The sequence below is a fragment of the Capricornis sumatraensis genome, chromosome 1 (genome assembly GCF_032405125.1).
Source record: "Capricornis sumatraensis isolate serow.1 chromosome 1, serow.2, whole genome shotgun sequence".
In the NCBI taxonomy this organism is placed as follows: domain Eukaryota; kingdom Metazoa; phylum Chordata; class Mammalia; order Artiodactyla; family Bovidae; genus Capricornis; species Capricornis sumatraensis.
The window spans coordinates 37,854,292-37,866,607 of record NC_091069.1 but is presented as its reverse complement, the minus strand read 5'-3'; the positions used below and the strand labels follow the sequence as shown (position 1 = coordinate 37,866,607).

Sequence of the window (12,316 nt, the reverse complement as noted above, 5' to 3'; positions counted from 1 at the left end):
ACTATTGTAAACACATACATAATTTATTCCCCTTCTTACTAGAACCTGATTCAGTCTATCATAGAGGTGGCTGTGTTTTGTTGGTGAGAAAAGAGGCTTTATTTGTTGTTCTCTGATTACCAAGTATATTCCTACCTCAAGAATTTTGGATGAAAAGGTAAAAAAATCTCCTGTTAGTATCAGTGAACTATGATCCAAATGAACCATGCTTTTAATGAAAAACATTTGATGGACACTTACATGCAAGCCTAAAAGGAGAAATTGAAACTTGGGAAACCAAAAAAAAAAAAAAAAAGAACACTCCCCCCTCACCCAACTACCTGTCTTATGAACACTTCCTGGGACGCCTTACACCACCCTCAAAGAAGCCAGGAACCTCCCTGCAGCCCTGGTTTCTGCAGCAGGAACCAGCAGGGTCTTTTACAGGCATGCCACAAAGCAGCTTCCTGTGTTCTTATGTAATACGTCTTTGCAGCTTAAACCTTTAATTAACCAGAGATGTCATCGAGAAAAGTTTGCCAAGGAAGAGGATGCCTGGTTTAATTAAAAAGATCTTTAATAGTTATTAAGGAAATCAATTTGGAATTCAGGCCTGAGAGCAGTGACGGGGGAAGAAGTCACTGAAAGGAACTTTGCCATCTCTCTGGGTAATGGATTTTAACCCTTTGATCTGCATTGCATCAAAATCCCTGGGACAGTGGTCCAGGGGGAGGCAGAGGGATGCTTATCACTCATCATTTTTGAATCTACCTTCCAGATCCAAGAGGCAGGTCTGCCTTATATATGGAAAACCTAACCTTTCTGTTATGCAGTTATCCCAGCAACTGAAGGAAATAGAAAACCATTATAAATTGAAAATCTCCTACCTCATAAGTATAAGCTATTTTTTTTTCCCAAGAGATGCATTATTTCTCCCTGAGAATTTGTGCTTGGCCTGTACATCAGGCATCTGTTACTGCTCAAACCCACCTTCTTTGGATCAAGCCAGAAAAAAAAAGGGATTTGGCTCTAAGGAGCACAAGGGAAATATTATTTTCACTTGTCTCATGAAAATGATGACACAAAAGGTGAGCTAGCCAGAGGATGGGCAAAATAAATTGTCTATGTTGGGGAAAACTGCAAAAAGGAAAGAGTTTTTATTTTTTTTATAAACAGCATCCTGCCAACAGGGGGTTAGTTTTAATATCATCCTCTGAGGCAGCCCTGTTGAGTTCAAATGTTAAAAGCACTTTTCAAATAATCTATGTTTAATTAATATTTGTACAGAACTTAGCAAGGGTATCTGAAGACAGGTGCAGAGTATGGCTACAAAAACGATTTTCCTGTTGCAACGTTAGCTCATTCTCAGGCAGACTGAAGCACCTCTACCTGGAGTTCCTATCATTACTCAGTGGGAACTCAGTGGAAACTGAGAGGATGGACTAGATCTTTCAGCACTCAAGCCCGCATCCTAATCACCAGCTTACACTTTCTTGAGGAGATGAGAACAGGCTGGTATTTATTGGTATTCCTTACAGCAAATTGCCCAGAATCTATGTGTACAATATCTTTGTTGATTGCTTGGCTGATTACCTGAAACTTCTGGGCTTATTAGTCCCTGAAACATCTCAGCTCCCTGTTTCATTTGGTCTGTTGAACCTAATGAGGGGTGTCACTTGGGAGAATTAGGGGTTTGGGGTAGAGGTGTTATAATACAAGCTCTACTGAAGAACTTGTCTTGCTGGAAATAGATCAGGTAGCTTCTCTAAGCTCCACTTTCCTCAATTACAAAAGAAGAAGCATTGAAGTAGATGGTCTCCAAGACCCCTTCTGGTTCTAACATAGTTTGATCCACTATTTCTCCTTTGTGTTCACTGGGTGTGTCTGTTCTAAGTTAGTGGACTGATGGTACACAGGAAATCTCAGTGCTTATTGAAACATTTCTGCCTGAGTACGGATTGTAAACTGGCAAGCAGCAGCCTGGATCCAGTCTGCAGATCTGTTTAGTTTAGCCTACCTAATATTATTTTGGAGGAAGGGTGGGAATTGAATTAGTTTACAACAGTTAAAATCCAAGATATATCCTGAAGTTGGACTTGTGTTTCTGTTGAGATGTTGGCAAATTCTGGTACTGCTTCATCTTCACGCGCAATGATCAATTAGGATTACTTTCTTGTGAGTCCTAAATGGACCCCACCACTTCCCACTGTGTCTCCAACAAGCTCAATGTCAGTCCCATTGTTTTCATTGTGTTTATGCTGTCCCCGAGCTCATCCCACTTCACTCATTCATGGCCCACAGAGGCATGTGGGTAGAGGAAGGGAGAGTTGGAGGAATAATTAGAATCCAATGTCAGGAACCTCCTGTCCTTTGAAGAGACATCCGTGTCAGGATGTTTCCTGAGATGTGTGAGTTTCTAGGTGGATAAAGTGCCTTCAGTTGGGTGGATAGGATCAGACATCCACTGACTGATGTGGGTAGCACAATGATTTCCCGTTTAAAGCCAGCTCAGTATGTCCACATTGTCTCTCTCCTTTGAACAAATGTTTTGAATATCATTTACTCAGAACAGTGCCCCACAGGAACACTGAGGCTACCCCAAGCTCAGCACATACACAAAAGAATTCCAACAGCAAAGACCCTTTGGTCACCTAAAATGATCAATCCTCTTTTAGCAACATCAGTGGAATCCCCCTGTCCATTAGAGTGGCCATCTAATTTATTGCCTAAAATAGGAATTTCTTAAAAGTGAAAGGGGGCACTATTAATAATTATGCCAGGAAAATACTTCCCTAAACAAACTGGGGGGTGTGGTCACCCTGCTCAATGTGCAACACTTCCTAATGACTTGATTGCGAAAAGCTGCCGTTGGCCACAGCAGGTTGTCTTGGGAGCCAGATTCATCCCATTTCCACCCCTGGGGCATGCATGGCTCCTCTCATTGTTGAAATTCCTGCCAGATTGGAGAGGACTCATCCTGTTTCCATTTCTTCCAGGAATTGATCTCTCCTATCCACTTCTACCTTTCACTGATGCTCTAAACTTAAGATGGCATCACTGACTCAATGGACATGAGTTTGAGCAAACTCAGGGAGATAGTGAAGGACAGGGAAGCCTGATGTGCTGCACTCCATGGGGTCGCAAAGAGTCAAACACAACTTAGCAACTAAACAACAAGATTGTCTTTGACTCTCAGAGATAATGCACATGACTATTAGATGTGGCTCTCTGAAATTTGGGTCCTGGGGAATGAATGAAATCTCTGTTTGGATCTCTCCATTTCTTTTTCTGCTCCTGTTCCCCTCTTTCAGAGACCCTGCTAGGTAATTCAGGTTAAAGAATTTCCCTCTACTTTTCTTTAAGCTAATTGGGTCATCCATTCATGCTGTTAGAACTTTACATTTTCCATGGGGGGAGGGGTGGTCCCTGGCTCAGGTCCCTGCAGGACACCAGCTCTGAAGATCACACCACTTTCACAACCAGCAAAGGCATATCATTGCAGCAAAAGTGAGTTTTATACTTGGCATTTGGGTGAGGAACAAAGAAAGTTTGGGGGCATTTCAAATAATGAAAGAAAGGAGCAGGCTTTTGAAATGCAAAGATATAAATCCCTTTCCAGGAGGCAAATTATACAGTGGAACAGAAGGGAAAAAAAAGGAAAGGAGGGGTTGAGGGGAGTAGGGTGGTGAAAGGAGGTGTTTAATGGATAGAGAAAGATTCAGAAAGGTGAGGCTCAGATCCCTCAGATAAAGCCACCCATCTACTCAGCGAAGATAAGAGGAAAAGCCGGTTGGCTTTATTCTTTTGACAAAGATTCACCAATGTGGCATAGAGAGGAAGTAAGAGGGTTGGTAACAGCTCATTCTCATTTACCACATAGCCTGAACTATCCTATCACTCACTTTATAAAAAGGAGTTGCAGGAGACACGGGACGTACAGTTTGACAGAATCTACAGTGGCAAGGAAAAAGAAGAGGAACACAGAGAAAAAGGGAGCTGATGTATTATTTACAGGTAGAGAACTTGAACAAAGCAGGATGCAAAAACAGGCGCAAAGACTCGTGTTTGTACGACTGTGGAATAAAGGCAGACACCTCTGAATTCTTACTGCCGTACCTCTTGCTGCTGGAGACCTCTGTCAGTGCTGGGCCGGCGTGCCTGTGTGTCAGCTCATCACTGTGCTCCTCTGCCCTGCTCTTGGTTACATTTCCCTGTGGCCCAGAAGGGGTAAAGTTCTCAGCAGGAAGCTGCTGGGCCTCTGTAGGTGCAGTCTCATTAGGCTGGGCACAGAGGGCATCTCGCTGGTGGTGGCAGGTCTAATAAGCATGCAGATGGAAGACACGCACGCACACACACACTCTCACTGAAGTCACGCAGTGGGCAGAGAGGAGGGGTGTGGGGAATCAGATCCGAAAGGAACAAAAGGCTGCAGTCTCTGCAGTGAGCTGAGTGAGAGTGACAGGAGGACAGCTAAAGGCAACCAGAAGCGAAGTGTGAAACCCACAGCCAAAGGCGCTGGAGCATATGCCCTGGACTTCACAGCTTCTTCCTCTTCCCAGCTTACACTGGCTCCATATGCTGCTTCACATAGTGTTCCCGGGCCATAATGGGTTTTATTCCATAGTTTTTATACGGACGCGGATGACTCACATCTGCTCCAATACCCAATTCAGTCTCTAATGTTTTCGGCTGCTAGGAGAGAACTTGCCAATTGACAGTGGCAAAAAAAAAAAAGAGCTTCAATTCAGGGATGAGGAAGGTTACCACTCCATAGGTGTGAGCTAGAAGGCCTTTGAGAGGGCAGGACCTTAGGGATGGGAAACAGACCCTGGGAAATGAAGAATTTGCTCCAGACTATCAAGACCTGAGGGTAGACCATTAAAGGGCAATAGGACAGTCCTAATTCAGAATGTACTTATTTTCCTTATTTTCCTGTCATGTTAAATCTTTTGCTAGGAGCTTTTCTTCACCATATAGACTGTGATGAGAAAAAAGTCACTTGGATTAATCACCAATGATAGCTAATCCCCCACTGGGATCAACTGTGCTCTGCATTACTTAAGCTGGTTATTAAAGTTTTAAATATTTGAGGGAATCCCTGGATAGGCTGGGAGAGACTTAAAGGGCTGGGCCCTGCATGGAGACTCAACCTGGCTTCCAGATGTTTGAAGTCCCATCTGAAATCAATTTCAACCCTAATGACAGTGACTGGCTTGATAACCCAAACTAATATGGCTTTTGGCTGGATCAGGTAATGACACTTTGCAAAACTGGATTCTCTTGACAGCTTTCATAGGCCCAGGGAATCTCCTCCACTTGAATGGAGGACAAAGTAGTAATTAAGAAGCAAGCACCTTGAAAGTTGATAACCGCACTCCCAGGTATCACAGGCCCCGGATGGAGCTGCCATGGGAGAACCAGGACCTCAGTTTCCCCAGATGCCAGACAGCACGAAGCACCTTACATCCTCAGCAGCAGGCGGTGTGTGCTGCTGCAACCATCTCTAAAGCTTGGCGGTGGTGTTGTGTAACTGTTTGCCATCTGTTACTCAGAAGCAGCACCACAAAGCGCTGAGCAATGGACTACGGAGCTGCGGCTCCTGCCTGGAGCTGACAGCATCTCAGCGACTTGCCTGGGGGTCCCCTGCAGAGCCTGCCGCAGAACACTTTGCAGGCCCCACACCGCAGGTCCAGGGCAAGGCTGCTGGAAGGGATCCAGGAAGCTCATGATACTGCAGAGAGGGGTTCTCTTGCTGCTGCCCCCAGCGCTCCCAGACCGTGATCTACCTGGACCTTTGCCCAGCCAAAGCAGTGGCTGAGGGGCCTACCCCCACCTTTCAGAGTACAGAGTTCTGATACAGGCAAATGGTTCTGTGTGATGGTCTGAGAGCTCAGCTGAATCTTGAGATGGGCTGGCAAGAGTGCTCAGCTTTTCTGGGCTGTTTTATTTTCTATCTTTGTTCCCACCCATAACTTCTTACCTACAGCCTAGCCAAGAACACGATGGGGCTAGGAGGAAAGACTGTTCTGTGACTGAAAGACAATGTACCAAATACAGGGGCAGATGCCTCCATTTTTGACTCCACTTTTTGCTGGCTTTGTCTTCCTAAAGTAGGAGCCCTACTTTACACCTGGCCTGCCTCCTATGCTGGGCCCTGTGGGGAGAGGCAAAGAGGATGATGGCCACAGTAGTAGGTGCATCACTTTCACCTCACTAACAACTTGATGAGATAAGCATTCTTCCAAGTCAGGCTCACACATAAGACGGCACTGTTCCCCAGGGAGAGCAAGGTGTGGTTCTCCCCCTCTTTCAGGGATCAGATGATCAAGTAACACCAGCACCTTGCACTTAGCTTTCACAACTATTCATTCACTTGTAAATCGTCCCCATTTTACAGATGAGGAATCTAAGCCTCCTGAGGTCTCCATGATTCACACAGCTATTGCGGCTGACTGGGGCCAGGAACCCCTCATCCAGTGTTATCAGCATCATTCCAGCCTAGCTGAGGCCCATGTAGGAATCCAGTTCAGACTGTGCTCTGCCTCTGGACCCAAGTAGTTTCAATCTTCAAGAGGAAGAAGGATGCACTTCCAAAAGGCATTTGGGGAAAAGGGCTTTTGAAAGATAGCCCTCTGCACCCACTACCCGCCTCCCCCCAAGTCACTTTGCAGTGTTGACTTTTCAGTGTCAACCACATGGTTGACCCAACTTTGGACCCCACCCCCACTCCCTTTCTGCAAACACAGAGCCCTGATCCTTAGGGAGAGAAAACTCTTAAGGGAGGTAATTGCACCTTAATTTTTAAAAGGATTTCTTTAAAGTTAAATTTAGAACAACTCAGTGTTCCCATTAAGCAGAAAAAGTTGCCAGGCACCTGAAGGCAGGCAGAGAAACACCCTGGGGAGTTGGCTGAACTCGGCCTTGGCCCTGAACAGCCAGGAGAGTGACCCCCGGGTGAGGCAGCAGGCCTGCCAGCGTCCTAAGGTCCCAGCGCCAGCTCCCCTAGGGCGGGTGCACAGAGAGCGGGACCAGGCTACGAGCGCCACGGGCAGACCCCCGCGGCGAGCGGGAAAGTCCTCCCAAGCACCGCTCCTCCCGGCACAGGCTGGCCTTTGGGTCCCGGCGTGCAGCTGGGGGCGGCGGGTCTCGCGGACGCACCGTTCCAGCCCCGCCCCGCCCCATCCCAGGATGGCCCTCGAGCTGCGCGCGGGGCTCGGCGCGGGCGGCCCCAGAACAGCACGCGGCGGTGTCTCGGTGGGCGGGCGGCGGTAGCGCCCGCTCTCAGAGCCCAGCTCACTCCCGCCCGGATTCCCCTTCGGAGTCGGTCTGTCTGTCGGTCCTCCCTTCCCCATCTCTCCCTCCCTCCACTCCCCGCCGGAGCTCCTCGCGGGGTGCCGGGCACAGCCTCGGATTCCTCCCTCCCCGCAGCTCGAGTCAGTTTCCCTCGCGGCGGCGGCGGCGGCGGCGCGGGGAGCATCTCGGCGGCCACCGCGCTTCTCCGGCTGGAGCGGTTGTCCAGCTTGGCGGCCCCTCGGCCCTCGCCTGCCGCGCCTCGGGGCACCGCGTGGTCCCCGCTTCTGCTCGCTCCTCTCCCGAGCGGGCGCGGCGCCTGGCAGGCTCCCGCCGGACCTCCTCCGCTCCGGATCCCGGGGCTAGCGCTCGCGGGAGCAGGGTACTCTCCAGGATACCTGCCCCGCCGACCCTGACCGCCAGGGGGTGCCCCCGGGGCGCAGTGACGCCAAGAGGAAGGCAAGCGGGACCATGCGGCGCCTGAGTCGCCGCCTGGTGCTGCCGATCTTCGGGGTGCTCTGGATCACCGTGTTGCTGTTCTTCTGGGTAACCAAAAAGAAGTTGGAGGTTCCGACCGGACCCGAAGTGCAGACCCCCAAGGTACGGGGTTTGGCTGCGCGCCAAGCGCGGGGCAGTGGCTGGTAGGAGGGCGCGCAGCTCGTGCGCGGGGTTTGCGGGCTCCCGGGAAGCCAGGGCGGGGGTCTGGGTGCTGCGAGCAGGTAACCCGGCGCCGGATGCGGCTACAGTGTGATATTTCTGGATTTTACAAAAGCCCAGGGGGCATCCCCGGCCCCGCGCTGTGTGGAAGTGGGAGTGGGTGTGGGTGGCGGGCGCGCGCTGGCTTGCGGAGCGGGGCTCTTAACTTGGGTACAGCTGGCCTGGGTCCCGGGGCGGCGGGGGCGCAGCGGTTGAGCCGCCCGGGGGTTGGTGGTCCGTGGACGCTGCGAGATAGTAGGTGGTGGGGGTCGGGTGGCAGGGCCGGCCGGCGCTTGGCGCCCGAGAGAAGTCTGGCGGCCGCGCTGACCTCCTTCCTTCCCGCAGCTGCCAGGCCGGAGCAGGGGAGGCCGGAGGCCCGGGGGTGCTCCGCGCGCGCGTGTGCGGCGCGGGCGAGCGCCCTGCAGCGTCCCAGGCGGCTGCCGCCCGGGCCCACCCAGTCTGTCGCAACCCTTCCTTTATAATTGTCCTCGATCTTTTCAGCTGCATTGGAAGTTGAAATGAATGTGCCCTGAACATCACTAAAGAGCCTGTAAAAACAGACGCCTTGGTATTTGTGGGGAGTTGGGAAAATGAGAGTCTAAGTGGCTTTTCCAACTCCTGCCCAGGCGGTTCATCTGAGCGGAGCCACTGGGCTCTCCCTGCAGGCTCAGTCTTACCTTTACTCAGAGCCTCCATTCCTCGGTCTCTTCTTCCACAGACCTGGCCGTGGGACAACAGAAGGGAGCCTCAGGGGGGTTTCCTGACCAGTCAGGCAACATTTATGAACAGGGTCCAGAGAGGTCGTCCAGTAACTGTGAAAGAGCCCTTGGAGAAGCTTATGGTCCCAAGCAGGAGACTGAAAATAATGGGGAGAAAGGGGAGTAAGTACAGTGCAGAGGACCGACTAGGTGCCAGGTACATGTGGGTGCTTCATAAATAGTTGTAGGAGTTGGGTGGGATTCTCCTTATTCCATAGATTAGGAAACTGATTCAGTCTTGCCTTAGGAGCTACTGATTTGAACTCAGACCTCCGATATTCAGGATCTTTCCACTATATCAAGTTGCCTCTGAGATTGCCTTTTAACTGTCTTTGGGCACTTACATTCTGAAATCTTGCCAATGCTCGATTGAATTCCCCAAGCATTTATTGATGATCTGCTGTGTGCCAGGCAGTGTGCTAGCTGCTGTGGGTACAGAGATGCAGAACCTATTCTCTGTGGGCAGGGGATTTGCTCAGGAATGGACCAGGACCATACAGTGTACACTAGGTGTCATGGGGGCCTGGGGACTTAATGGAGGAGGAGGAGGAGGGCACAGGGAACTGAGTAGAGAGGGAAGAACAGTAGGTTTGGCACTAGGTAGGGAGGGCATTCCTGGTAGAGGTTAATTGCACCAAACAGGCCGAGAGGAATGACACAGCATGCTGGGTGAGTTTGGCACAATTTGATCGCCAAAGCATGTGGCTGATGGCGGGGATGAAGTTGGGGGTAATGTGTAAGAGTCCTTTTGGGTAGCATGTTGAGGGTTCCAAGGGGCCTTGAGGCTGCACTAAGCAGGGGAGTGACAAGGTCAGATGGATGCCTTCCAATAGCCTTCATCACACTGGATCGATTTTCTCACTCACTTCAGACCCGCCCTCCCAAAAAGAGGGAGCTTTTCCTCTTTTTCCCTGGGTGGTTCTGCTCCTTGTGATGCAGTTAATGATGCCTGGGGGACATGAACTCTGTTTTGCGTTGAACTTCATTACCTTAAGCTTGCTTATTCTAGTTTACTCCAGGGAGCTGAGACCAGAGATCTGTTTCTTCCTTTGTGGGCTTTGTTGCTTTTCCTTACCTGCTTCTTCTCATCCCGCCGTGCATTGAGCACACATTTATCCAGTGCAGCCACAGGCCAGGCTCTGTGCTGGGTTTGGGCATTGCTATGAGGAGCACACTCTGCCTCTGCCGTCTGCGGGTGGCTCTCACAACTTCCTGGCTGAGGAATTGAGAATTGCAAACAAATGAGTAGTGGGTTGGGGTGGGGGCAGTGGTCTAATGTCAGATATAGTGCTGTGCAGTCATGGAACAGGGGTCTCCTAGTTTTGACCACTTGCTCTTTGTCTTAACATCTTCTCCCCCACCCCCCGCCATTTTCTGTCTCCTTTATAACCATGAATTCTTTAGACTTTAACAATCTTGATACTTCTTATTGTTGGTCACCCTTTCTTGTTAGTCTATTTCTTCTTTCTCTCTTTCACCTGTATTATGACTTTGTGTGTCTACTTATATATGTAGTGTATATTCGTGGGTGTATTTTGTGTCTAGTGGATGAGCACCCCTCTGTATCTTGGTGCGTATGTATCTGAGGGGAGGGATGGAGAGACAGAGAGAGGTCCTTCTCAGGGCCACAACAGTTGTTTCCATCACTGGTCTATCAGGAAATTTGCATGTTGGGTCCCAAGGAGTGCAGTAGGATTCCAAACCTGACTCCATGTCAGAACCACCTAAGAGAGTTCGTTTAATATACACGTTTTTATATATACTGCAGAGATTATGATTCTGTGGGTTTTGGTAGAAGGTCCTAGAATCAGTATATATATATATATTTTTACAAGGGCCCCACGTGAATCTGAAGTAGCCTACTGATGGATGGTTTTGGAAGTTAGATGAAGAATAGCAAGTCTATGGGTTTTTTTTTTGTGGTTCAGTGGGCCCCGTGTAAATATGGCCAAATAATTTCATTCTTCTTGAGTTCCTGGTTGTCCAAGCTTGTGTGAGCATGTGCATTCATGTGAAATAACAATAGCTAGCATTTGCACTGGATTTTACAAATTCGCAAAGTCCGTTTCACATGTATTAGCTCATTTAAGCTTCACAATGACCACAAACAATAAGGCAGATCATACTTTAATGCACATGAGATTGAGTAATGAGGTTAAACAATTGGCCCAAGATAGCAGGGCTATAATTAAGTGGCATCATCAGCACAAGAATGGAATTGGATCATCCTGGCAACCACCCGCACCCTGTGCTCCTTCCTTGCCACAAGCCACTTGGATGCCTGGGTCTTTGCTAGGGGATGATGGGGTGAGGTCAGGGATGTTTATAGCTGCACGGTGCCCACCTACTTTCCAAGCACTTCATGACTCATCTCTAGGTGCTGGTCTTTGTGGAGCTCCAGGGAGGTTGGTGCAATCTGTGGGGAAACCATCTCAGAGGGAATCCTGCCCTGCCCATGGAGGAAGCCATCTGGGGCCGATGAAGCGCTTCTGGCTGGACAGAGTGAACCCTGCTGGCAGGCTGCAGCGTCATTGGGTGGTTGCAGCACTCTTGGTCTAGGAATCATTTGCCAGGGCAGAGATTGTTCCCTCAACAGTAAGAATTATCCAAGGACAGTTGTCTATTGTAGGGCAAAAAATTTGGTTGTTGGGTGAGTTCAGTATCCCAGGTTTCTCTAGGCAATGCTTCTGCCCAGTCCTGGGGAGAGAGAGCTCTTGCCTTGGATGTGTCTGAAGCCATGGGGACTCTGCCTAGGGCTCTTCCCAGTGTGGTAGAGGGGTCAGTTTATTTTCCAAAGCAAGAGCAGTGGGCTCCCTTCCCTCTGAAATATTTAGAGAAGTTGAAATGGTGGAGGGATTGGACAGGAGAGGGCTGCAGCCAGGGCTCCTTGGCTGGGGACTTCCCAGCTTGTCCATTCCATGCAGCCAGTTGCCTTTGCTGGGGACTAGGCCCTGACTCTCTTCCTCAGTGTTAGGACATATCCTCACTCACCTGGCAGTGGGATCTCCAAAGTGGGCCTGATAATAAAATAAAACCTATGCCCCGTCACAATCCAAGTGATACGGAGAAGCCAGACTGCACCCTTGGTTTAAGAAAATTAATTGGATTTTTTTCTTAGTTTCAAGAAGGGCTGTTTTATTAATAGCTCAAATAAAGATTTCTTTAAGTTTGACTTTTCAATGTTTTTATTTGATTTTTATGGGGATTCCCACCCCCAAATTCAGCAAAGCTCTAATTCCTAATTGAAAATCATGTAACAAGCTTGATGCTTTCATTTAAACAGGATTTTAGCAATAAGTACTGTACCACTAAAAAAAAAAAGAAAAATGTTTCCATTTCTTCTCTCCTCTATCATTTGTTTGCCATTTGGAGAATTATACAATAACTGACAGAATTTTTTTTTTTTTTAAACAGCAAAATTTTCTCTTATTTTCAAGAAACTAAATTTAGGCCAGGGGCTTGCTGCTGCTGCTACTGCTGCTAAGTCACTTCAGTTGTGTCTGACTCTGTGCAACCCCATAGACGGCAGCCCACCAGGCTCCCCTGTCCTTTGGATTCTCCAGGCAAGAACAGTGGAGTGGGGTGCCATTGCC

At 49.1% G+C, this 12,316-nt stretch overlaps 1 protein-coding gene across 1 annotated transcript in view; it reads left to right on the top strand.

The window, feature by feature from the left end:
* Positions 1-7,740: 7,740 nt before the first annotated feature.
* GALNT14 (polypeptide N-acetylgalactosaminyltransferase 14) overlaps positions 7,741-12,316 on the top strand; it is a 218,361-nt gene continuing 213,785 nt past the window's right edge. Inside the window, exon 1 of the mRNA XM_068974553.1 lies at positions 7,741-7,869. Within this exon, the coding sequence (XP_068830654.1) occupies positions 7,741-7,869 (129 nt within the window). The remainder of the gene's footprint in view (positions 7,870-12,316) is intronic.